Raw genomic sequence first — 27,773 nt, 5'->3', positions numbered from 1 at the left:
CTTGTTAACAATTTCTGTAAGCCTTTTAGGTATAGGAAAAAAGTCAGTACACGTCTGTACCGCAAAATATTTATCCAGCCTACATACTTTCTCTGGAATTGCAACCGTGTTACAATCATTCAGAGCCGCTAATACCTCCCCTAGTAATACACGGAGGTTCTCAAGCTTAAATTTAAAATTTGAAATGTCTGAATCCAGTTTACTTGGATCAGATCCGTCACCCACAGAATGAAGCTCTCCGTCCTCATGTTCTGCAAATTGTGACGCAGTATCAGACATGGCTCTATTATTATCAACGCACTCTGTTCTTACCCCAGAGTGATCACGTTTACCTCTTAATTCTGGCAATTTAGATAGTACTTCAGTCATAACATTAGCCATGTCTTGCAAAGTGATTTGTATGGGCCGCCCTGATGTACTCGGCGCCACAATATCACGCACCTCCTGAGCGGGAGGCGAAGGTACTGACACGTGAGGAGAGTTAGTCGGCATAACTTCCCCCTCGTTGTCTGGTGATATCTTTTTAACATGTAAAGTTTGACTTTTATTCAAAGTAACATCTATACATTGAGTGCACAAATTTCTATTGGGCTCCACATTGGCCTTTAAACATAATGAACAAACAGATTCATTTGTGTCAGACATGTTTAAACAGACTAGCAATAACTCTAGCAAGCTTGGAAAAAAACTTTTAAATAAATTTACAAGCTATATAAAAAACGCCACTGCGCCATTAAGAAAACATAAAAATGTAACACAGTTGAATTAACAATGAACCAAATATGTTAAAAACAACCAAATTTTAACAGAAAATGTATAAAGTTAGCAGAGGATTGCACCCACCAGCAAAAGGATGATTAACCCCTTAATACCCAAAACGGATAACAGTTGAAATAATAAACGTTTTTATCACAGTCAAACACACTGTCACAGGTCTGCTGTGACTGATTACCTCCCTCAAAACTAGTTTTGGAGACCCCTGGGCTCTGTAGAGACGTCCTGGATCATGGAGGAAGAAATAGGAAGACTGTGACTAAATTTTTACTGCGCAATAAAGCGCTAAAATAGGCCCCTCCCACTCATACTGCAACAGTGGGGAAGCTCAGTAAACTGTTTTTATGCATAAAAAAACGACAGCCATGTGGTAAAAATCATGCCCATAAAGTTTTATCACCAAGTACCTCAGAAAAAACGATTAACATGCCAGTAAACGTTTTAAAATTGAAAATTATGAAGTGTTAATAAGCCTGCTGCTAGTCGCTTTCACTGCAGTGCAGGCTCAAATATTACTTTAATATTGACAGTATTTTCTTAGTGAAATTCCATTCCCCAGAAATACCTCAGAGTATACATACATACATATCAGCCTGATACCAGTCGCTACTACTGCATTTAAGGCTGCACTTACATTACATCGGTATTAGCAGTATTTTCTCAGTCAATTCCATTCCTTAGAAAATAATTTACTGCACATACCTCCTTGCAGGTGGGCCCTGCATGCTATCCCCTGTTCTGAAGTTACCTCACTCCTCAGAATGGCCGAGAACAGCAAGTGGATCTTAGTTACGACCGCTAAGATCATAGACAAACTCAGGTAGATTCTTCTTCTAATGCTGCCTGAGAAAAAACAACACACTCCGGTGCCGTTTAAAATAACAAACTTTTGATTGAAGAAATAAAAACTAAGTTTAACACACCACAGTCCTCTCACACGTCCTATCTTTAGTTAGGTGCAAGAGAATGACTGGATATGACGTAGAGGGGAGGAGCTATATAGCAGCTCTGCTTGGGTGATCCTCTTGCACTTCCTGTTAGGGAGGAGATATAATCCCATAAGTAATGGATGACCCGTGGACTGACTACACTTACCAGGAGAAATACAATTACTGCGCGTTTCTCAGATTTACCAGCCGTTTCCTCAGGAATGTCCAGATATCCAAACTATTTTCCCTGATGGATCCAAAATATTAAAAAAAACTTACTACATACTTAAACATTTGCACATATTTATATTGCCATGTAGCCTTACGGACTAAAGGAACAGCACATATAGATCAACAGGTACACATTAGATACTTGTAAATCCATGTCCAGATAAGTAGACATAAGCAGTAAATACACAATGTATTTGATCCATGCAAATATTCATGAACAATGGTTAGTGTCTGCTTGATGAACAGATGGGTATAAAAGAGATGCCAATAGACTTTATCTGTAAGGATCTCCACTGCAAATTAAAATATTCATGATCAATGTTCAATATCTGCATGATAGAACCTATGTGCATAGATATAAATTACACATATCATAGGTATAAAATATACCAATAAATTTTATCTCTAAAGGATCCCCACTGTTGTATTAAAATAAGGATAAATCCTGAAAATCTGCATCAGGAAATACGCCTGCAGCATACAATGCATAAAAAATATATCTCTAGAGGGTATGTACTATAGAATTGAGTATACTAATAGTATAGGATATGTAACACCTTGCATATGTACAGAGAGAGGAGTTCTGTCAATGTAAAAAATATTATTTGTGCTGTTGGACATGCAAAGCACATAGGCAACTCTTAGCAAATTGTATATCCCAATAGTGTACAAAAACCTGCATAGTGTACATTACTGCAAATAAAATTTCAAATCCTGAAAAGTACAACAGTATATAAAATGCAGACTGACAAAAACAAATTTTTCTGCTTACATTCCCTGGCAATGGTGGGAGTACAATGCTTAACTGACTTATAAATAAGTATTAATAGTGCAGATAGTTATTATAAATGGTAATAGCACCATGTCATGATGCTCTGTACAATATAAAATTGCACATATATTACATTGGGTACAGTGTAGATCACATAAGAATGTGCTGTGGTGTAAAGCTGCCTAAAGGTCCTTGCAAAAAACACCTACATATAGGATATTATCAACCCTGAACCTATAGGTTATCCGCATAAGAAATATTTTGCACATTTACCTCAGGAGACCGAGTTAAATCCCCAGATTTATGTATACGCTTACTTAGTTTGGGGACAGCCTCTAAACAAACTGTCAGTCCCTATGTTGTATATATTATTTTTAGCTTCAGGAGTAAAACAGTAGTTTCCCCCTTCCTTCAGGAAAGTGGACTGTTGTGGCTGATATTAATGCAAAATATGAGGTATACAATTTACACAGATTTGAGTGACCTGGCATACTGGAACATATTTGAAAAATAAATAAATCTATGTAGATAGCGGGAAATCAGAAAACTGACTCCTCAGAGATATCAGTGGGGACAGATGCATTTTGTTCCAGATTCTACTTATAATAAAGTATGCAAAGACACTTTATAAAAGTATTAGTACAGACAATTCATGGTAGAGGGCCCTCTACACTAAGTTTATACTCCCTCAGACACTACAATTTTCACACAGCGTAAAAACTACTACAGCCCATATATATTTATTATATAGCCCTTGAGTACCCCATAGCAGCTTCTGTATGGGTACTCAAACCTTTCCTGGAACTGGCAGGCACTGGAAATAGGTTTTAAAACTGGTCCCAACTGTAGTAGTAGAGAATTTAGTTACAGAGGCTCCATACTTAGAGAGAAAAGCCAGAGATCACTGAGGGAACGGAGCTACCAAACACGAGCAAAGATAGTGGCCATTTTAAGAAGTTAAAACACTTTTGGTACTTTTTAAATAAAAGATAATGACCAAGCATTATAACTCCCCAAAAAACTATAAAACACTGGTCCCCAGCCTAACCGGAGCGTCCTCTATCAAATGCATATTGCACTAAGCAAATGCCAGTCTTCTTGAAGGGTCATACACCTAAATTTTAAAAAAGTGTCCCCCAAATTCCCCTTAGAGCTGTCAGAGGGCTGTTAAGGGTCAGAGAATTCACTGATAGTGTTCTCAATAATGATAGAAAAAATTGTGTCATGAGGAGAGCCGGTTAAGTCCCCCTGGCTATGCTATATCTGTGTCAGAGTACCTACAAATAGCCTCTGGGTTGTCTGTGTGTTGTGTAGAGTCACTTACCTTATGCAGCACCCTTTCACTGACTTACCAGGCATGTCAATGTAGCTACAGCAGTATCCAGTAGAGCCCATCCAGTGCAGGTATCGAGTACCGTAGAGGATTACAGTAGAAAATTCCCTCAGGCTAGGGATAAGTCTCTATGATGCCTGAGGGCAGTTATGGCTGAAGTCCCATTAGGGAATTGCTGTGCACATAACAGGGTATTTCTGTGTCCCTGTGTCATTTAGCTGCCGTAATGTTTCTCTTCTATTTTCTTTGTAAATTATACTCCCTGAGGACACTGAGTCTCATAGGTATAAGCTACCAATTTATAATCCATAAGCAAGTAGCTAGAACAACCTCTATTCTCAACCATCTCCAACAAGGCCAAGAACAAAACTAGAGAGAGATGGGAGGTATTTTAAGCTCTGATATATTTCCAGTACTGATTCACAGATGTGATTGGTGCAGGCTGGAATATAGTCAGGCCGTGCACAACAGGCTAATATCCTATGACTAAGTGCCTGGAGGCACGAAACGCGTAAGGACACGCCCCCTTCTTACCTCCTACCTGTGTGTGTGTTTGTACTTTGGAAATGACTCTGCATTAAATATCCTTTTTTATTTGCAATACTTTGGAGTGCTGCCTCTTTGTTCACTCTGATATGGGTTCTTGACCTTCTCCTAGTGGCAGGAAATATATCCCATATGTTATGGAGGACTGTGGACCATCATCATTAATTTAGGAAATATAAATTAAGAATTATTGCATTAATACGGGAGTAAGACATAGGAATGCAATAATTATAGTGGCTTCCATGTGCTAGAATAGTCTGGCTCAAAAAAAAAAAAACTTGCTTAGGAAAGCGGTGTGCAAATATGCATACAACTAGCAGCTGAGCAAATATAGCTCTCTTTATAGTCTATCTTTAAACCAATGCACCTTTTTGAGGGTAGCTTAGCACACAATGAAGACCTATATCCATTTAAAAAAAAGCAATTGTACCCATCCAAGCAGCCTATATAACATGTACCTGTATATGTGGGGTTGTCCTTATTGGCCAATTGATATTCTGCCAGCAGCCAGAAAATTCCCCTGGAGAAGATGAAAGGTACTGAGAATGCATGCTAGTTGTTTCAATCTTATTTACTAGAACTGTGACCATACTGACAAAAGCATCTAATTTCAAATAAAACTAGCATACATTAACTGATAGGCCCCCCAGGGCGAAATGTGTATATTATGTGTGTTCTATATTAACCCATAAACTATTAAATTATTTTCCATACTTGAGACATATTGTTCAAATCAAAACACATTGTCACAGTACCTAAACATTTTAATTGCAGGGTGTTGTATATCCCTTTAACATCTTAACTTTGAATATGATGGTCTGTAGTGAATTATTTGTATGTTTAACAAGAATATAAAAAGGTTCTGGGGGAAATTGAGGAGTGCCTCCTACTGCAAAAGGATCTAGAACCTCTGTGTTCCCTCCCTGGACCTATATACATATAATTTGACAAGGTTCCCTTTTTATATTTTTAAGGAGGATTTGTATTTCCAGAGGTGGAGTGGGCTACATGAGCTGCAAACTGATTTAGTACTGAAACTGTGTATAATCGGATTTCATAAAAAATATATTAAATTGATACTGTAGCCCTTTTATATATCTTTATTGTTGGCATTTTGTATAAAAAAGTACCTGGCATTGGGAGTGAGACTGCGGAGAACATGTGTGAGGGAGCTGAGTGCCAGTGCTCCAGACTGTTTAACCAGCAGTGAGTTCTCATAAGATGTCTCCTCAACGTACGAGCTGTACGTAGTCGTTTCATACCAGAGCCAGTTATATTGACTTTGCTTTGACTGATCCCACACTAAAAAGCAAGAAAAAAAAAATCTAGTAGACAAAAAAAAAAAAACTTTAAAGAGTAACCATGGGAGAAAAAGAACAAACAAACAAAATAGCTGTCAATGGTTTATGAATTATTTGTATCACAAAATCCATTAAGCAAAATAAATCAATGCTTTACAAAAAAAATATAACTATTAATTACTTATGTCCTATGACAGTGTAGCAGGATTTACCTTTGGCTCGTGTCTGGTAGGCTGGTAACGCAGTATTATCTAACACAAACATGCAGTCATCAATTGAAAGAAAACAAAAACTTTTGGTAGTTCCTATAAAGGTGTAATGTTTAAGTATGAACTAGTACCCTTGTTCATGCAGGACCACTCAGTCTCACACCTTACCTCGGGTTCACTAAGATCTAACTTGTGTGAACCCTGTTATGCTCATAGATCTGAGGGTCACTACTGTAGGATACAGAGTGAAGATGGTATAACAAAAGGAGTTGGATATGAGCTAAACAGTAATATAGTATGGTAATGTAGGATAACTCAGAATCCAAGTTTAGGGAGAAGCTTATTCACATCCAAATGAGTTGTAGACTCATATCACACACATATAAAATATTTACATAACTTGCACAGGCACACACACACACTTTAGATAGAGTTGTGCAGAGTAGCTTCGTTGGTTAAAGTCAGTTTAAGCACATAAAGTTCATCAGAGGTTAATGCAAATGGAGTAGTGCTATTTAGGCAAATGATAGATACGGCAAAAGTCACTGTGCAAGTCAATATAGTGAATCACAAGCGGAATAGTACATGTAACAGCAAGTGCATGAGATAAACTGGTTCATAGCTTAGTATGGCAGGTAGACTTGATTACTTGATTATTTGAGGCAAGCAGTAGCAAATGACATGAAAGGCAAGATATCCTTATTTGTAAATTGGTAATACAGACCGGTAATCCAGATGATATTATATACAAACCGACTTCCCAAATAGTATCCTCAGAGTGGAGCAGAAGCGGAGTTACCGGAGAAGAAATGCACACAGCGTGTGCCGAGATTCAGTGAGAGTGTGTGGCGGCTGCGGTTTCACCTAGTGACGTCACACGCCAACGGACCAGCATGCGAGTAAGCAGGAAGCAAGCAGCGAGAGAGACAGGAACAAAGTTGTGGAGCTGCAAAACCACAAGACTTCAGTAACAAGAACTAGTATCAGAAGCAGGAAATCCCAACTTAGACAGGAGGGAATAGCTGGGTGCGAAGTGTTCAGGAACAGTGGGTGACTGAACAAATTACCAAGCAACGTTCAACAGTAGGTGGAGCCTTAAATAGCAGTATGATAATTAGTTGTTAAAGGTACAGAATGGTAAAATCCTGACAGAACTCCCCCCTCAAGGAGCCGCTCCGCGGATCAAGGACCAGGACGTTCAGGATTTCTCCAGTGGTACAGAGAAAGGAGTTGGGGGGCAGAGAAGTTTGAGGATGGCTCCCACGAATCCTCCTCAGGAGCATAACCCTTCCATCTTACCAAATACTGTAGTTGATCATGAAGGTATCTGGAGTCCAAGATAGATTCGATTTCATATTCAACATCATCACTGACTTGAGGAACAACAGAAGAACTCTGTAAGTTACCCCTGACCAAGGAGTAGGGTTTTAACAAGGACACATGGAACGTTGGATGTATCTTCAGAGTAGATGGCAATTGTAGAGTCACGGCATTAGGATTGATTACTTTAATAATCTCATACGGACCTAAATACAATGCACCTAATTTTTTACTAGGAATCTTTAAACGTAGGTTTTTTGTACTAAGCCAGACTTTGTCGCCAACAGCATAATCTGGAGGTTTAGATCTGCGTAAATCATAATGATGTTTCTGGGTAGTTTGTGCCACTTCTAATACTGTTTTTAAAGAAGCAAAACCATTAGCAATGGAATTGATTGTATCATTTACCATTGGAAGTGTAGAATCGGACGTACAGGTAGGATGATACGATGGATGAAACCCATAGTTGATGAAAAATGGTGTGGTTTTCATTGAGGAGTGTAGTGAGTTGTTATGAGCAAATTCGGCAGTGGCCAACAGTGAATGCCAATTATCTTGTTCTAAAGTACAATAGCAGCGGAGATATTGCTCAAGTGACTGATTAGTTCTTTCCGTTTGCCCATTTGTCTGGGGATGATAGGCTGAGCTAAGTCTTCTACAGATGTTGAGGGTACGACATAGCTGGGTCCAGAACCTGGATGTGAATTGTGACCCCCTATCCGTAGTGACAGATTTAGGCAATCCATGAAGTTTCACTATGTTGTTTAAGAATAGAGAGGCAGTTTCTGAAGCTGTTGGAAGACCCCTGTGGGGGATGAAATGAGCCATTTTAGAAAACAAATCAACCACCACTAATATGGTGTTGAAATTTGATGAAGATGGTAAGTCCACTATGTAATCCATGGCGATGTCTGTCCAAGGTCTGTCTGGGATTGGAAGCGAAAGAAGGTAACCATAAGGGCGGTTATGTGGGTGTTTTTTAGTGGTACATGTGGGACAACTTTGTACATATCGAGTGACTGTGTCATTCATTTTGGGCCACCAGTAATCTCTCTTTAATAAATGCAATGTTTTATGAACTCCAGGATGACCTGCTAATAGTGAGTCATGAGCATAACCAACTATCTCATCCCTAAGAGCTTCAGGTATATAAAGTAGATTGTCATGGTAGTACAAACCGTCCTGATGTTTGTTTAATCCAAGTTGCAGCAAAGATGAGTCCTGAGAGAGATGCTGTTTTAGGGTGGTTTTAAAACTGGTAGTTAAACAGATTATTCTGTCTGGAGGTATGATAGATTCAGGTGTTTCTATATGTGAAGGTTTCGGATCCTTCCGAGAAAGAGAGTCTGCCTTGAGATTTTTGGAGCCGGGCCTATAAGTTATGATATAATCAAATCGTGAAAAGAAAAGACTCCACCTGACTTGACGTGAAGTCAGGGTTTTGTTAGATTTCAGAAATTCAAGATTCCGATGGTCAGTATATATCAAAATAGGGTGTTGTGTTCCTTCCAAAAGATGTCTCCAGAACTCCAGGGCGGATTTGATAGCAAGTAGCTCCTTATCACCAATACCATAATTCATTTCTGCAGAGGTCATTACTCTGGAGTAGTAAGATATTGGGTGAAGAGGTTCTGTTGGAGACTTTCTTTGAGAAAGGATTGCCCCAAGGGCATACTCGGAAGCATCAACCTCCAGGGTGTATTGACAACTGGGATCTGGGAACTGTAGAATCGGAGCTGTAATAAATTTCTGTTTCAGACTAATGAAAGAATCTTCTGCTGACTGATTCCAAACAAATTTTATATGTTTACGTGTTAAGTAAGTCAAGGGTTGAACAATATGTGAAAACCCTTTAATGAATTTGCGATAAAAGTTCGCGAACCCTAAGAATCTCTGGATTTCTTTCTTATTACGGGGAGCAGGCCAATTGGTTATAGCATCCACCTTGTTAGATTCCATGGAGATACCTAGAGGGGATATGTTGTATCCTAAAAAGGAAATTGTATCTGTATTGAATATACACTTTTCCAGCTTAGCAAAAAGACGATGAGCTCTTAATCGTAGTAAAACCTGCTTTACATGTGACACATGTTTTTCGTATGATTCCGAGAATATAAGAATGTCGTCCAGATAGATGACAATACATACATCTAAGAGATCATGAAACACATCATTTATGAAACACTGAAACGTCGCCGGTGCATTGCATAAACCAAACGGCATTACAGTGTATTCATAAAGGCCGTAACGTGTACGGAAGGCTGTTAACCACTCATCCCCTGCTCTCATCCTAATCAAATTGTAGGCACCTCTAAGATCCAATTTTGTATAAATTACAGCACCACGTAACCGTTCAATTAGTTCAGGAATGAGAGGCAGGGGGTATCTATTTTTCTTTGTACATTTGTTAAGTTGCCTATAGTCAATGATTGGACGGAGACTACCATCCTTATTCTTAACAAAAAACATAGAAGCTCCAACTGAGGATGTGGAGGGTCTAATGAAGCCTTTTTTTAAGTTATCATCCAAATAATTTTTTAAATGAGCTAATTCTGGCTCAGAAAGAGGATATATATGTCCTATAGGTATGGTACTGTTTGGTATGAGATCAATAGGACAATCATACGTCCTGTGTGGTGGTAGTGTGTCTGCCTCAACCTTATCAAAAACGTCACTAAATTCTTTGTAACATTCAGGTAGGGCATTGACAGATAAATGGTATAAAGAGTGTTTGGTAAAACATGAATGTTTACAAAATGCTGAATCAAATATCACAGACCCCTCACACCATGAAATAGTGGGGTTGTGTCTTATTAACCAGTTCAAACCAAGTATCATAGGATATACTGAAGTGGGAAGTACATCGAAAGACAATTGCTCAATATGACCAGACTTAGTTACTACAGTAATAGGAATGGTGTGATGTGTTATTGGACCTGAACTGAATAGTGAGCCATCAACCAAACGTATAGCAAGTGAAACACTCTTTTTTATTAGTGGGATCTTATTTTTAACAACAAAAGAAATATCTACAAAATTCCCAGATGCGCCAGAGTCAACCACGGCCTGTACGTCTATCTTCCGGTGATGCCACTGTAGGGAGAGAGGAAGGGACAAATGAGAAGTGAAATCATGTACCATATTGATTATATGATAACTAGGAGGTGTCTTACCCTTCTTTTGGCGAAGAAGTATTGGACAATCCTTAACAGTGTGATCTTTGTCAGCACAGTATAAACAAAGGTTCAATAATTTGCGCCTAGCTTTTTCTTCTGGTTTTAGAGGAGCACGAATCACTGCTACATCCATAGGTTCATCAAGGGACCTTGCTGGCAAGGTTGAAGGTGTAGCATGATAAGTGGGTAGTTTTCTGTAACTAGCATCACTGAAGGATCTTTCAGATTTTCTTTCCCTTAATCTTCGGTCTATACCAATGCTAAGTGTCATGAGGGCTTCTAAATCATCAGGAATGATACCACGTGCAAGTTCATCTTTTATTGCTTCACTGAGACCTAATCGGTATTGATTCCTTAAGGCTGGAGTGTTCCACTGAGTGTCTGGTGCCCAACGTTTGAAATCTGTGATGTATTCTTCCACGACTCTCTTCCCTTGACGTAAGGACCTAATAGCTGTTTCTGCTGTGTTCTGTTTATTATGATCCTCATAAAGCAGAGACATGGCAGAAAAAAATGCATCGAGAGAATTTAAGATGGGATCATCCTTTTCATAATAGGTATTAGCCCAAGACCTGGCGTCACCACGTAAGAATGAGATAACAGTTAATACCCTGACCCTATCTGTTGGATATGATTTAGGTTTCAGAGTAAACATCAGTGTACAAGAGTTCTTAAAATCCCTGAATAAAGCTCTCTCCCCAGAGAATTTTTCAGGAGGGCTAATTACAGGTTCAGCTGAATTTTCAGCTACAGGAGGGTTACTGGCAAGCTGCTCATTTATGAATTTTCTGATATTTTGGTTCTCCAATTGTATCTCCCTTAGTCCCTGTATCATGTGATCCATACTTTGAGCTAGGGAGCCAACCCTATTGTAAAGCTCTGTTATATCCATTAAACAAAGTACTAGTTATCTTTATGGGCTTGGTAATATGTAATGTTTAAGTATGAACTAGTACCCTTGTTCATGCAGGACCACTCAGTCTCACACCTTACCTCGGGTTCACTAAGATCTAACTTGTGTGAACCCTGTTATGCTCATAGATCTGAGGGTCACTACTGTAGGATACAGAGTGAAGATGGTATAACAAAAGGAGTTGGATATGAGCTAAACAGTAATATAGTATGGTAATGTAGGATAACTCAGAATCCAAGTTTAGGGAGAAGCTTATTCACATCCAAATGAGTTGTAGACTCGCATCACACACATATAAAATATTTACATAACTTGCACAGGCACACACACACACTTTAGATAGAGTTGTGCAGAGTAGCTTCGTTGGTTAAAGTCAGTTTAAGCACATAAAGTTCATCAGAGGTTAATGCAAATGGAGTAGTGCTATTTAGGCAAATGATAGATACGGCAAAAGTCACTGTGCAAGTCAATATAGTGAATCACAAGCGGAATAGTACATGTAACAGCAAGTGCATGAGATAAACTGGTTCATAGCTTAGTATGGCAGGTAGACTTGATTACTTGATTATTTGAGGCAAGCAGTAGCAAATGACATGAAAGGCAAGATATCCTTATTTGTAAATTGGTAATACAGACCGGTAATCCAGATGATATTATATACAAACCGACTTCCCAAATAGTATCCTCAGAGTGGAGCAGAAGCGGAGTTACCGGAGAAGAAATGCACACAGCGTGTGCCGAGATTCAGTGAGAGTGTGTGGCGGCTGCGGTTTCACCTAGTGACGTCACACGCCAACGGACCAGCATGCGAGTAAGCAGGAAGCAAGCAGCGAGAGAGACAGGAACAAAGTTGTGGAGCTGCAAAACCACAAGACTTCAGTAACAAGAACTAGTATCAGAAGCAGGAAATCCCAACTTAGACAGGAGGGAATAGCTGGGTGCGAAGTGTTCAGGAACAGTGGGTGACTGAACAAATTACCAAGCAACGTTCAACAGTAGGTGGAGCCTTAAATAGCAGTATGATAATTAGTTGTTAAAGGTACAGAATGGTAAAATCCTGACAAAAGGTTCAGATAGCCCAATGTTTGCAGCCCTCAAATATAGGGCCCTATTTATTTCTATACATGGGAACAACCACCAGTCATCAATCTAAGCAGCAAATTACCTAAAATCTGGATAAACAGTGGCATTTGAGGTGTGGGGGTCAAGAACTCTTGTCTCAGTTGTTCAGTTTCCATCAGCTCTAAAACCTCAGTTTCTGTAAGACACTGGGGGCGAGATTACATGTGGCGTAAGTTTCAGTGCAACTGCTCGAAACCCACGTCGCCCGTAAGTTCACCTCACACATCGCGGTAAATCACATAACTGGCCAGATGCTATATTGCCGTAAATTGAAAAAACTGGAGGTTCAGAGATGTGCGCAACTACACATTTCTGGCGTCACCAGTAACTTTTACGTAAAAATCTTACCCGGAATAAAATAAACTGACACGGCAAAACGCCTTTCTCACTCCCTAATCTGCCATTCCCCCACATTGAAATGTCTAATAAAACTATTAACCCTTAAACCGCCAACCCCCCACATCGCAAACTACTTATTAAACGTATTAACACCTAATTCGCCAACCCCTCACACCGCAAACTACCTATTAAACAAACATCATGGCCGCATAGTTTTTTGCTCCTGCTCGTTGGGTACTATCTAAGGCAAATAACTCACGATAGGGAACCCGAAAACCGACCCAAACACTGCAATGATACCAGCATAGGAAGGATCGGACGTGTCAGACAACTTCAGTGATGTTGAGCAGGCTGCTCGCTTAGCTGCGCAATTTCTCCCCGCGCCATCACTCATCAGTGAGTGCCTGCCATGCCAAAATGGAAGGCTCAGCCTCTCTACACACAGCAGGCCATTTCGCCTCCTACCACCTACCATACAGCAGGGAAACCATCCCAGACTCAAATCGACGGCCTAACAAGTTCAGAGTGATACTGAGGTAGCATCTCAGGGCTTAAGTAGAGACTCCGCAACTACATGCCGCAACCGCATAAAAAGTAAATGTGAGTGCATACCAATCTTTATATCAAACACCTACATGAGACTTAACAGACTGGAGATTGTAATTGTCTAAAAGATACATATAACAAGCTACAGGCGCATACAGCTCAATAAAAAAGCTCATCTTGAACCTGGGTTGAGTGGCTCCTGATTTGCTGACTCTTGCTCTAGACTCTATGCTCCAAACACCCGAAGCTTTGTAGGAAAGCCTGCGCTCAGATCCTCTCACATCATGGGGAAATAAAGAGTAGTTATATCGCACTAGTGCAAAATAGAGGCACAAATTAAAGCAGCACTCAAAGCCTTGGTGGCCTCCATGGACCACTGCTTCAACGACCTACTCCACCAAATGTCCCTCTTGCGAAGAGGGGTATCCGCTTCAAACCGTTTGCATATTCCCCAATCTATAGACTGCCCTACACTAGCCACTGACAAGGGAAAAGCCGAAGAATTGAGATTCAGTTATGCGGAGGAAGAAGATGGTCACCTTACTACTGACTCAGATGTTTCTGTGAGCGTCCTGTACCTTGCTGCGAGGCGGCCGATCGTGGTGGGGCCGGAGGCTAAAACAATGATGCAGAGCGTCACAGCTCACTTTTTCATGCAGAAGATGATCTCTGGGCACAGTGAGACCGGCAGTCCGAATCTTCTATCAGAATCTTCAGCCACTCTGATCCCGCAGATCGGCAAGTCGACACCTGGAGATAAAAAGTGGGCACTCATTGCGCTGCCCGATAATATGTTTGTATCTGAACCACAGATTCAAGAAGTCTTTAATCCCAGGTGGCTGTGGGCCTTTACAGTCCTAACTTTTTCAATATGGGATTTGGGTTACACTGTTCCCTTCTTAGGTCTGCTTGTTACGGGAGTCGGATAAATAACTCAGCTATTCCTACATGCATTATTATTGACGCATATTGTAGAAGTCATGCATGCTAGTTTATAAGTCTGTCATTGTTTATATATTGTATTAGTATAATGTGTTGTCTGATTTTGTTGAATTACTAATGTTAACCATTCATCCTAAAACCACAAATATGGTAGATTGAACCACCTTTTATTGATTGTGAGTTATGCTCTTATTTTAGTCAACTCATCCCAGGAATTGTTTGTTCTTCTTTTGCCCAGATACACCCTATTTTATTTTTATTAAAAGCTTTAAGAGTCTATCCTTAATAGGGGTACGTGAGGAAAAGAGTATTGTAAATAATAGCCTCAACTTATTCTAACTAATAATTGCATGCTCCTACATTTGGTAGGACACATTACATTGTGTGCAGCCCTAGCCAAAACACAGCTATTCACTATCATTTTAAAGGACTCAATTCCTAATTCTAGTCAATATTTTTCATAAGCCAAAGTTGGGTTATTTTGCTCTATAATTAGTCAAACAGACTACCTTAATCAAGCTTTGTTTCCAATTGAGTTAATAACATCCTAGTATTCATGACTAGTTGTCATAGGTTTAATTCTCGCTAACCCATTCTGGTCTCTACCATATTTACAACAGTAGCTGACCACTTATATATATATATGCGCTAAGGCCCAAGAGCATCATATCCCCTACACTAGCCTATATCATAACTAAATATATAACATATTAATATTTCACTCAGTGCTGAGGTACAGGAGGGACCGCAGCATCTGTTAATCTCCCTTCTATATCCCGAGTCCAGTTGGGTCCAAGAGTGGCCTTTTAGGAACCATGGAGCCGTTTCTTATCCCACCTGAAAAACAGAATTTATGTTTACCTGATAAATTACTTTCTCCAACGGTGTGTCCGGTCCACGGCGTCATCCTTACTTGTGGGATATTCTCTTCCCCAACAGGAAATGGCAAAGAGCCCAGCAAAGCTGGTCACATGATCCCTCCTAGGCTCCGCCTACCCCAGTCATTCGACCGACGTTAAGGAGGAATATTTGCATAGGAGAAACCATATGATACCGTGGTGACTGTAGTTAAAGAAAATAAATTATCAGACCTGATTAAAAAAACCAGGGCGGGCCGTGGACCGGACACACCGTTGGAGAAAGTAATTTATCAGGTAAACATAAATTCTGTTTTCTCCAACATAGGTGTGTCCGGTCCACGGCGTCATCCTTACTTGTGGGAACCAATACCAAAGCTTTAGGACACGGATGATGGGAGGGAGCAAATCAGGTCACCTAGATGGAAGGCACCACGGCTTGCAAAACCTTTCTCCCAAAAATAGCCTCAGAAGAAGCAAAAGTATCAAACTTGTAAAATTTGGTAAAAGTGTGCAGTGAAGACCAAGTCGCTGCCCTACATATCTGATCAACAGAAGCCTCGTTCTTGAAGGCCCATGTGGAAGCCACAGCCCTAGTGGAATGAGCTGTGATTCTTTCGGGAGGCTGCCGTCCGGCAGTCTCGTAAGCCAATCTGATGATGCTTTTAATCCAAAAAGAGAGAGAGGTAGAAGTTGCTTTTTGACCTCTCCTTTTACCGGAATAAACAACAAACAAGGAAGATGTTTGTCTAAAATCCTTTGTAGCATCTAAATAGAATTTTAGAGCGCGAACAATATCCAAATTGTGCAACAAACGTTCCTTCTTCGAAACTGGTTTCGGACACAGAGAAGGTACGATAATCTCCTGGTTAATGTTTTTGTTAGAAACAACTTTTGGAAGAAAACCAGGTTTAGTACGTAAAACCACCTTATCTGCATGGAACACCAGATAAGGAGGAGAACACTGCAGAGCAGATAACTCTGAAACTCTTCTAGCAGAAGAAATTGCAACCAAAAACAAAACTTTCCAAGATAATAACTTAATATCAACGGAATGTAAGGGTTCAAACGGAACCCCCTGAAGAACTGAAAGAACTAAGTTGAGACTCCAAGGAGGAGTCAAAGGTTTGTAAACAGGCTTGATTCTAACCAGAGCCTGAACAAAGGCTTGAACATCTGGCACAGCTGCCAGCTTTTTGTGAAGTAACACAGACAAGGCAGAAATCTGTCCCTTCAGGGAACTTGCAGATAATCCTTTTTCCAATCCTTCTTGAAGGAACGATAGAATCTTAGGAATCTTAACCTTGTCCCAAGGGAATCCTTTAGATTCACACCAACAGATATATTTTTTCCAAATTTTGTGGTAAATCTTTCTAGTTACAGGCTTTCTGGCCTGAACAAGAGTATCGATAACAGAATCTGAGAACCCTCGCTTCGATAAGATCAAGCGTTCAATCTCCAAGCAGTCAGCTGGAGTGAGACCAGATTCGGATGTTCGAACGGACCTTGAACAAGAAGGTCTCGTCTCAAAGGTAGCTTCCATGGTGGAGCCGATGACATATTCACCAGATCTGCATACCAAGTCCTGCGTGGCCACGCAGGAGCTATCAAGATCACCGACGCCCTTTCCTGATTGATCCTGGCTACCAGCCTGGGGATGAGAGGAAACGGCGGGAATACATAAGCTAGTTTGAAGGTCCAAGGTGCTACTAGTGCATCCACTAGAGCCGCCTTGGGATCCCTGGATCTGGACCCGTAGCAAGGAACTTTGAAGTTCTGACGAGAGGCCATCAGATCCATGTCTGGAATGCCCCACAGTTGAGTGACTTGGGCAAAGATTTCCGGATGGAGTTCCCACTCCCCCGGATGCAATGTCTGACGACTCAGAAAATCCGCTTCCCAATTTTCCACTCCTGGGATGTGGATAGCAGACAGGTGGCAGGAGTGAGACTCCGCCCATAGAATGATTTTGGTCACTTCTTCCATCGCCAGGGAACTCCTTGTTCCCCCCTGATGGTTGACGTACGCAACAGTTGTCATGTTGTCTGATTGAAACCGTATGAACTTGGCCCTCGCTAGCTGAGGCCAAGCCTTGAGAGCATTGAATATCGCTCTCAGTTCCAGAATATTTATCGGTAGAAGAGATTCTTCCCGAGACCAAAGACCCTGAGCTTTCAGGGATCCCCAGACCGCGCCCCAGCCCATCAGACTGGCGTCGGTCGTGACAATGACCCACTCTGGTCTGCGGAAGGTCATCCCTTGTGACAGGTTGTCCAGGGACAGCCACCAACGGAGTGAGTCTCTGGTCCTCTGATTTACTTGTATCCTCGGAGACAAGTTTGTATAGTCCCCATTCCACTGACTGAGCATGCACAGTTGTAATGGTCTTAGATGAATGCGCGCAAAAGGAACTATGTCCATTGCCGCTACCATCAAACCTATCACTTCCATGCACTGCGCTATGGAAGGAAGAGGAACGGAATGAAGTATCCGACAAGAGTCTAGAAGTTTTGTTTTTCTGGCCTCTGTCAGAAAAATCCTCATTTCTAAGGAGTCTATTATTGTTCCCAAGAAGGGAACCCTTGTTGACGGAGATAGAGAACTCTTTTCCACGTTCACTTTCCATCCGTGAGATCTGAGAAAGGCCAGGACGATGTCCGTGTGAGCCTTTGCTTGAGGAAGGGACGACGCTTGAATCAGAATGTCGTCCAAGTAAGGTACTACAGCAATGCCCCTTGGTCTTAGCACTGCTAGAAGGGACCCTAGTACCTTTGTGAAAATCCTTGGAGCAGTGGCTAATCCGAAAGGAAGCGCCACAAACTGGTAATGCTTGTCCAGGAATGCGAACCTTAGGAACCGATGATGTTCCTTGTGGATAGGAATATGTAGATACGCATCCTTTAAATCCACCGTGGTCATGAATTGACCTTCCTGGATGGAAGGAAGAATTGTTCGAATGGTTTCCATTTTGAACGATGGAACCTTGAGAAACTTGTTTAAGATCTTGAGATCTAAGATTGGTCTGAACGTTCCCTCTTTTTTGGGAACTATGAACAGATTGGAGTAGAACCCCATCCCTTGTTCTCCTAATGGAACAGGATGAATCACTCCCATTTTTAACAGGTCTTCTACACAACGTAAGAATGCCTGTCTTTTTATGTGGTCTGAAGACAACTGAGACTTGTGGAACCTCCCCCTTGGGGGAAGCCCCTTGAATTCCAGAAGATAACCTTGGGAGACTATTTCTAGCGCCCAAGGATCTAGAACATCTCTTGCCCAAGCCTGAGCGAAGAGAGAGAGTCTGCCCCCCACCAGATCCGGTCCCGGATCGGGGGCCAACATTTCATGCTGTCTTGGTAGCAGTGGCAGGTTTCTTGGCCTGCTTTCCCTTGTTCCAGCCTTGCATTGGTCTCCAAGCTGGCTTGGCTTGAGAAGTATTACCCTCTTGCTTAGAGGACGTAGCACTTTGGGCTGGTCCGTTTCTACGAAAGGGACGAAAATTAGGTTTATTTTTGGCCTTGAAAGGCCGATCCTGAGGAAGGGCGTGGCCCTTACCCCCAGTGATATCAGAGATAATCTCTTTCAAGTCAGGGCCAAACAGCGTTTTCCCCTTGAAAGGAATGTTAAGTAGCTTGTTCTTGGAAGACGCATCAGCTGACCAAGATTTCAACCAAAGCGCTCTGCGCGCCACAATAGCAAACCCAGAATTCTTAGCCGCTAACCTAGCCAATTGCAAAGTGGCGTCTAGGGTGAAAGAATTAGCCAATTTGAGAGCATTGATTCTGTCCATAATCTCCTCATAAGGAGGAGAATCACTATCGACCGCCTTTACCAGCTCATCGAACCAGAAACACGCGGCTGTAGCGACAGGGACAATGCATGAAATTGGTTGTAGAAGGTAACCCTGCTGAACAAACATCTTTTTAAGTAAACCTTCTAATTTTTTATCCATAGGATCTTTGAAAGCACAACTATCTTCTATGGGTATAGTGGTGCGTTTGTTTAAAGTGGAAACCGCTCCCTCGACCTTGGGGACTGTCTGCCATAAGTCCTTTCTGGGGTCGACCATAGGAAACAATTTTTTAAATATGGGGGGAGGGACGAAAGGAATACCGGGCCTTTCCCATTCTTTATTTACAATGTCCGCCACCCGCTTGGGTATAGGAAAAGCTTCTGGGAGCCCCGGGACCTCTAGGAACTTGTCCATTTTACATAGTTTCTCTGGGATGACCAACTTGTCACAATCATCCAGAGTGGATAATACCTCCTTAAGCAGAATGCGGAGATGTTCCAACTTAAATTTAAACGTAATCACATCAGGTTCAGCTTGTTGAGAAATGTTCCCTGAATCAGTAATTTCTCCCTCAGACAAAACCTCCCTGGCCCCATCAGACTGGTTTAGGGGCCCTTCAGAACCATTATTATCAGCGTCGTCATGCTCTTCAGTATCTAAAACAGAGCAGTCGCGCTTACGCTGATAAGTGTGCATTTTGGCTAAAATGTTTTTGACAGAATTATCCATTACAGCCGTTAATTGTTGCATAGTAAGGAGTATTGGCGCGCTAGATGTACTAGGGGCCTCCTGAGTGGGCAAGACTCGTGTAGACGAAGGAGGGAATGATGCAGTACCATGCTTACTCCCCTCACTTGAGGAATCATCTTGGGCATCATTGTCATTGTCACATAAATCACATTTATTTAAATGAGAAGGAACTCTGGCTTCCCCACATTCAGAACACAGTCTATCTGGTAGTTCAGACATGTTAAACAGGCATAAACTTGATAACAAAGTACAAAAAACGTTTTAAAATAAAACCGTTACTGTCACTTTAAATTTTAAACTGAACACACTTTATTACTGCAATTGCGAAAAAATATGAAGGAATTGTTCAAAATTCACCAAAATTTCACCACAGTGTCTTAAAGCCTTAAAAGTATTGCACACCAAATTTGGAAGCTTTAACCCTTAAAATAACGGAACCGGAGCCGTTTATAACTTTAACCCCTTTACAGTCCCTGGTATCTGCTTTGCTGAGACCCAACCAAGCCCAAAGGGGAATACGATACCAAATGACGCCTTCAGAAAGTCTTTTCTATGTATCAGAGCTCCTCACACATGCGACTGCATGTCATGCCTCTCAAAAACAAGTGCGCAACACCGGCGCGAAAATGAGGCTCTGCCTATGCTTTGGGAAAGCCCCTAAGAATAAGGTGTCTAAAACAGTGCCTGCCGATATAATCTTATCAAAATACCCAGATTAAACGATTCCTCAAGGCTAAATATGTGTTAATAATGAATCGATTTAGCCCAGAAAAAGTCTACAGTCTTAATAAGCCCTTGTGAAGCCCTTATTTACTATCTTAATAAACATGGCTTACCGGATCCCATAGGGAAAATGACAGCTTCCAGCATTACATCGTCTTGTTAGAATGTGTCATACCTCAAGCAGCAAGAGACTGCTCACTGTTCCCCCAACTGAAGTTAATTCCTCTCAACAGTCCTGTGTGGAACAGCCATGGATTTTAGTGACGGTTGCTAAAATCATTTTCCTCATACAAACAGAAATCTTCATCTCTTTTCTGTTTCTGAGTAAATAGTACATACCAGCACTATTTTAAAATAACAAACTCTTGATTGAATAATAAAAACTACAGTTAAACACTAAAAAACTCTAAGCCATCTCCGTGGAGATGTTGCCTGTACAACGGCAAAGAGAATGACTGGGGTAGGCGGAGCCTAGGAGGGATCATGTGACCAGCTTTGCTGGGCTCTTTGCCATTTCCTGTTGGGGAAGAGAATATCCCACAAGTAAGGATGACGCCGTGGACCGGACACACCTATGTTGGAGAAATGTTTGTCTCGCTGCAATGTGAATTAAAATATTTACTTTAGTACCTTGGTACCCCTATGGGATAAATTTCTGTTCCAGTAAATGGGTGTGTAGGTTCCAGATAGATTCCTTCAACTCATAGGTTAACTTTTTACTACATATGAACCTGTTCCCATATCTTTGAATGTTCTGTTAATATTATCGTTCCTTAGTTTGTGCCTGCCTCTACCCTTAGGGTTCTTACTACACTATTGTTGATATAGTTATGATGGATACTAACACCCACTCCTCTGTGTCATAGCACCAAATATTTTTAGACAAGACTTAATACGGACCTTTTACCTATACTCCACATCTATGTATTTTACTATTAATCTTATTGGAGGTGGCTAATTTGCCTATATGTCAAATGTTCTTACTCAGATGTGACTTGTCTACACAGGATACCTTGAGCACATCTCTGAATACTTCCACTTATTCTCAGTTACCACATTTACCATAATAGAGAATTTTAGGTCATAACCTTATGGGACTACTTTGTCAATTCACCTGAGGGCACTAACTCACTATATGTGTTGTGTAGAACAACTGTCTAGGGGGGTACTTATTGCATTACGGTTATAGTCTACTCATGTGGAAAGGTTTGTTATATACAGATATATATTATATTCCAAAAAAGAGAGAAAGCATAAGCACTACACAAATGAAATGGGGTTGCTCTGTCTTAATGTAGTGAATATAACTACTGAGGTAGAGTGCTTGTGCAACAAAACAATTTACAAACTGGGGTTTGAATCCCAAAAGAGATTTGGATTCCAGGGTTGCACTTGTGTAGCACTTCTGTAGCCCTTAATATATGTAGAACACCTTAAGGGGCTGAAAAGAACTTGGGTTGGAGGTTAGTATTAAAACATAACTTATTTTTAACCTAAATTGTATAAAATCATAGTGTACGTGTGTGCAATTTAAAAACACAAAGAAACTCTTATCAATATCAGTATTGTTAATACATAATAAACAAGTCACTGGCCGGAATTGGGGTGAGCTAATGAGTTACAACAAACTCCTTTGTTGTGGTTATCATTCAATTTTATTGACTTGGACCAAAAGTGTGCTTATATTCCATGCACTGTTTATGGGGTGACTTGTAAGTGTGCCCAAATATGGGTCAATTATTGCTTAGTTGTATATTTAGAGTGAACTCAATGTTATAATTTTATGAAGTACAGGGACTGTCACACAATTAATTGTTAGTGTGTCTCTCAGTGCAGCATATTATACCGCTGTTTGGGTATATTTAAACCCAAACAGTCCAACCCTCTGCGTCGCCTTAATCTATGTTTGGTAGTCCTGAAATTGTAATATTCGACGAAGGTAATTGTGGATTTACACTTTTAATATAGTCAAGTTGATATCGCTTGAGAGTTATTTTAGATGGAGCTTAATTTGAATAATAAATATTCAGCGCCTTATTTTGGCATTTACGGAAAATTTGCTGCAGTCTCCTACAGTATAACCACTAATGTCTTATACGTTTATTATATAAGGTGTAAGGAACTCCTGCAGTCAGTATAGTAAAGTGCTTAGGTGTTATCACTGTTGGAAGATCTTTTGGTAATATACCAAGTTTTTTGAGAAGACCACTCTAAGTATTATCCTTGTTTAGTTGTCACACTTATAACTAGTGAGCAGAATGTTTTTTGTATGTTTAACTCAGCCAGGCAATTGTTTTAATTATATTCACTGATTTCCCTAAGTGAGCTTACATTCACATTGAAGACTTCCTAATTGTAGTATGTAAGAATTTAATATTAAGGCTGTAGTTAAGTTTAACTATCGCTAATGGTAATAATATATAGTGCCTTAGTGAAATATGAAGGCATTAACAAATCAGAGCCTACTATGGAGCTTGTTTAAGTAGTATTTAGAATCAGGTAGTCGCTATTGTTTTGTAACTTGATATACTGTTAACGCCTGAGTGTGTCATATACTGCGTGGTTGCAGAGGGAAATAATCCCTTGATGCAGCGTTATATAGCGTACAAGATATCTAACAGCGCTCAGCCCGGTTCCTTATAGCTCCTGGATACAGGGTATCTAGCTTACCCTAGTAAGAACATCAGAAAAAACACAAATAATCCAAGAGCGCCAACTATAAGGCAAAGGAAAAATCTAACAAATACATCAGTGATTATAAAAAATTATCAAACATTTAATTCAAAAACATATAGTTAAAAACATGGATCCATGTAACAGAATATACTTGAAAATACTTGAAAAATGGAATTTCACAGTACTAGCAGTTAAATACTAAAAACACAATGGTAGCTAAAAACGATAAAGGGTATAAGGGTATGTCACCAATTACGGGGATATACAAAATTATAGAAAAGTCCAGATATGTCAATAGAAGTCTATGAAAAGTCCAGTGAGTAAATCCAGTGGAAATGACCAGTGAAAAAATCAGTGAAAAAATCAAATGTTAAAAATAAAATGTTAAAAATAAACTGATGATAAAAAGATCCCTTGGAGGGAGGTTGTGAAAAAAGTGTGAAAAAAGTGATGTAAAAAATTGTATAAAAATATGTAAACAAATGTGTATTAAAATTAAAAGTGGGGGACCCCCTAAAAATAGGTGTCAAAAATATGTGTCAAAAACAGTGAAAAATATAAAATCCGGTTAAACAAAAATTAAAAATTAAAAATGTAAGAAAAATAATAAATAGTGTGTATATAGTATAATCCAAGTGAAAGTCTTAGTAATTAGGTATTAGTGAATGATCCTCCTTGTGGCTAACTCCATATGAATGATGGCGATGAACTCTTTGAGATAGATGGTTTTACCTTCCTGTTCAATATAAACTCTTGCAATCCCTGTAAATCAAAAGAATAACATAGTGCAATAAAATTTCAAAAAGCAAGAAATAAAGAAATAATGCTCACCAAAAATGTCAACGCGTTTCGGCCTCTTTAACAGGCCTTTTTCAAGACTATCTAGGGGTGAGTGCTGGTGGCTATACTTATATGTATCACAAACCTATGAATTAACATAGTTTTGGCGGCAAAAGAGGGGAATTTGGCGCCAAAAAATGACCCGACCCGGAAGTGCTTTTATTATTGTGTATCCGTTTTTTGCTTATTTGCCCCTTTTACTCAGATAATTACGGCTCTGTATTGGTCCTAAAATTTGGAGCGAATAAGGGGTTCTGTCAGCATTAGTTTCTCATACATTATCATGTACGTTGCCGATCGCTCTGTTTCTACATACATCAATTTTTGTTTAACCGGATTTTATATTTTTCACTGTTTTTGACACATATTTTTGACACCTATTTTTAGGGGGTCCCCCACTTTTAATTTTAATACACATTTGTTTACATATTTTTATACAATTTTTTACATCACTTTTTTCACACTTTTTTCACAACCTCCCTCCAAGGGATCTTTTTATCATCAGTTTATTTTTAACATTTTATTTTTAACATTTGATTTTTTCACTGATTTTTTCACTGGTCATTTCCACTGGATTTACTCACTGGACTTTTCATAGACTTCGATTGACATATCTGGACTTTTCTATAATTTTGTATATCCCCGTAATTGGTGACATACCCTTATACCCTTTATCGTTTTTAGCTACCATTGTGTTTTTAGTATTTAACTGCTAGTACTGTGAAATTCCATTTTTCAAGTATTTTCAAGTATATTCTGTTACATGGATCCATGTTTTTAACTATATGTTTTTGAATTAAATGTTTGATAATGTTTTATAATCACTAATGTATTTGTTAGATTTTTCCTTTGCCTTATAGTTGGCGCTCTTGGATTATTTGTGTTTTTTCCGCAGCGTTATATAGCCATTGTCTCAGAATTACAAGTTATAAATGATTTAGCACGCTTAAGCAAATAAAGTTTGTTTAACCGCTTTCATAAGCGGATCAGTTCTATTCCCCAAAATCAGGCATTAAAGTAACTTGTATGCTTTATAGCTAATTTAAGTAAAGTATTTGGTAAGTTTGTTTCTAATATTTTAGCTGATAGAGTTTCTATGCCATTTTAAAAAAAGAACAACCAGGGTATTTAACAGATACCCTTGCCTGACATGTTTCGCCGTTTGAATTACGGCTTTATCAAAGGTGTCGCTTTGATAATGCTGATAAGCTACGGACAGTCTATATACAAATGACAAATGTCAGAAAAAATTGGAGAGGGGACTTCCGGGCGGTGGCCATGTTTGGTCGCATCTCTGCATGCTGCTCCAGCTTTTTGGAAGAACTTTTATAATTTCACCATATAATTGCAGCATCTATAAAAATGTTATACAGATCTGAAGTCTAATAGTAACAGAGCAACGAATGTGATAGATACTGACAAAATCGCTGCTGGCATCAGTGCTTGGAACTACTTGGAGGCCTTGGCCTCCTCTATACCCCCCCGGCAGGGAACACTTCTACCCTGTCGTTACGCAGCACTATACATGTGCTGAACTGCAATCAGGTAGCAACTATCAATTTTGTGGGCCCTTATATTCACCATGCAACACATTCATGAAGCAATCCTTATGCTCCTGGAGGAACATTTCCGTAAGTTGCATTGCCTAGTGGATCAGTGTTTTGGCACTACCGAACTTTCTACTTGTGATCCTATCATGGCGACAGAGGGGGTTGGAGGAGATTTGCAACTTCAACCCCGGGCGCGAGCAGAATCCCTTTGCTACCTGCCATATATAGAGCCGTACCCTCAAGAGATGGAGATGTCCGGAGCGCATGTTGGCGGAGATAACTGCAGTGAGTTGAGGCCGGGGAGCGCCGAGGTCTCGGTCCACACTATGGATATCTACAATGCCGGGAGCCCTATTGGTTTCCTAAGCCTACCAGAGCTGAGCAACATAATCCCTTTCTGTCTGCCAAAGTATGGGGAGCTTACAACGCACCTTGCAGCGATCTGTGTGGAGATCCGTTTTACTGCACAGAAACACTGTCTTATCCTGTTTACGAGAAAGAATACTGATGGAGTCATGCTGTTGAAGCGTTCCGGCATAGGATGAAGATTAAAACCCCATTTGCGCAACAGAGATATAGTAGACTATACAAGGGAAGTGTTTCAATATCTCTTGAGTTGCTTGCAGAGGAGCGCTGGAACTGCTCATATATAGCCACCCCGATATGGGAACTTTTTAATCTCTCACTAGATTTAATATTCTGGCCCAAACGTAACATGCTAGAACCCTAATAGCGGCTCCTAAGCCTGAATTTTGAGGGGCTGCAAGTGTCTGGACACTGTAAGAATTATCACACCCCAGGTTGTGTTAGTTTCTGTAAATTGGGCTGTCTCCGTGTATGTTTGTGTTCCCCCCCCCCACTCTGTATATAATAGTAGCCAACTTGATTTGATGTCTTACTCATAATGCTTATGCAGCTTGTATGATAGTTTTAATTATTCCTGAAAGACCACATATTGTTCTATGTCATCATCCACAGAGAACAGCTGTTAAATATCGCCTAGGCGTGTGAAGGGTGAAAAATGTATAACACAGGTTTTTGCATGTATATTCTGTTTATCTACTTGCCCTACTGTTAGGTCTTGGGCTAATCTGCAATACTGGAGATTTGAGTTAGTAATTTGCTAAATAAGTTAAAGGTTTGTAGATTAATTTATCTATGCCACTATAGAGGTTAGTCATGAAGGAGACAATACCCTTATATACATGGCTTTTAGTGATAGTTATGAGTAATTCAAGACTCCAGAGGCTCCTCAAAATTCTTGCATATACATTTCAATAGACCTCTTATTTTGATGTTAGTTCTTCTAACCTTGTAGCCACCCTACGTTTATAATTCTTACTATTCTGACTCATTGCCCCAATGCCGCACTGTCCGCGGCCGGGACAGTTAAGGCATACCCATTATATCTACTGTTTAGATCATAGGGGATTAATGTGATATCTTTAGATAGTAGGCACAGTGGTCTACTAGACCTATGGTTGCAGGGTTAGACCTTATAGAGTCATTTGGTATGCTGTACCGACTACATAGAAAAGCTCATTTCTACATGATTCTCCATTAAAAACATCACATTTTGTCCTATAGTTTGCTCTCCTAAAAGTAGATTGACCAAACTTCGTATGCTTGGGTAAATAACTCCAATTTAGCCCTGTCACTTAATTTAGCGATTAAGCTAGTTGTCTTTGTCTCTGTGGTTGTTGAATTTTTCTTTCTTTTTTAAAGTTTAATGCCTATTTACAAGCTATACTTTAATTATGGTAGTACTGCGGATTGACCATTACTCTGTTTATGCCCATAGGTAGTCCCCCAGAGTCCCTTGACATTACAGCAGCCTGCTACTTATAGTATGTTACCTGATTGCTTAGTAATATAATGTTACTCCTTTTAAATTACAGAACTATTGTCCAACTTCCAATCGAGTTTACTTAAACAAGAGTTTACTTAAAAAATGTTTTATTATCATAAAAATGAGGTTTGCACTGTGAGACCCAAGAGTGGTCTCTTTAGACTCAGGTACCTTCTATACATATTATTGCTCCACATGTTTTTTGAGGTCCAAGAGTGGCCTCCTATGTTTCTATTAGAAGGTTCATATTTGAAAAGGCAACCTATTCTAACCCCAGTTCCT

The 27,773-nt window shown here is 40.0% G+C and overlaps 1 protein-coding gene across 1 annotated transcript in view; it reads right to left on the bottom strand.

The window, feature by feature from the left end:
• The window catches only part of ORC2 (origin recognition complex subunit 2), a 152,806-nt gene that overhangs the window by 60,279 nt on the left and 64,754 nt on the right, over positions 1-27,773 (bottom strand). The window contains exons 13-14 of the mRNA XM_053698709.1: positions 5,716-5,887; positions 5,044-5,105 (exon numbers count right to left, since the gene is read on the bottom strand). Coding sequence (XP_053554684.1) covers positions 5,044-5,105; positions 5,716-5,887 — 234 coding nt within the window. The remainder of the gene's footprint in view (positions 1-5,043; positions 5,106-5,715; positions 5,888-27,773) is intronic.

Source organism: Bombina bombina, chromosome 1 (genome assembly GCF_027579735.1).
Source record: "Bombina bombina isolate aBomBom1 chromosome 1, aBomBom1.pri, whole genome shotgun sequence".
NCBI lineage: Eukaryota > Metazoa > Chordata > Amphibia > Anura > Bombinatoridae > Bombina > Bombina bombina.
Note: the sequence above shows the minus strand (reverse complement) of the source record. Positions and strands in the feature narration are given on the sequence as shown.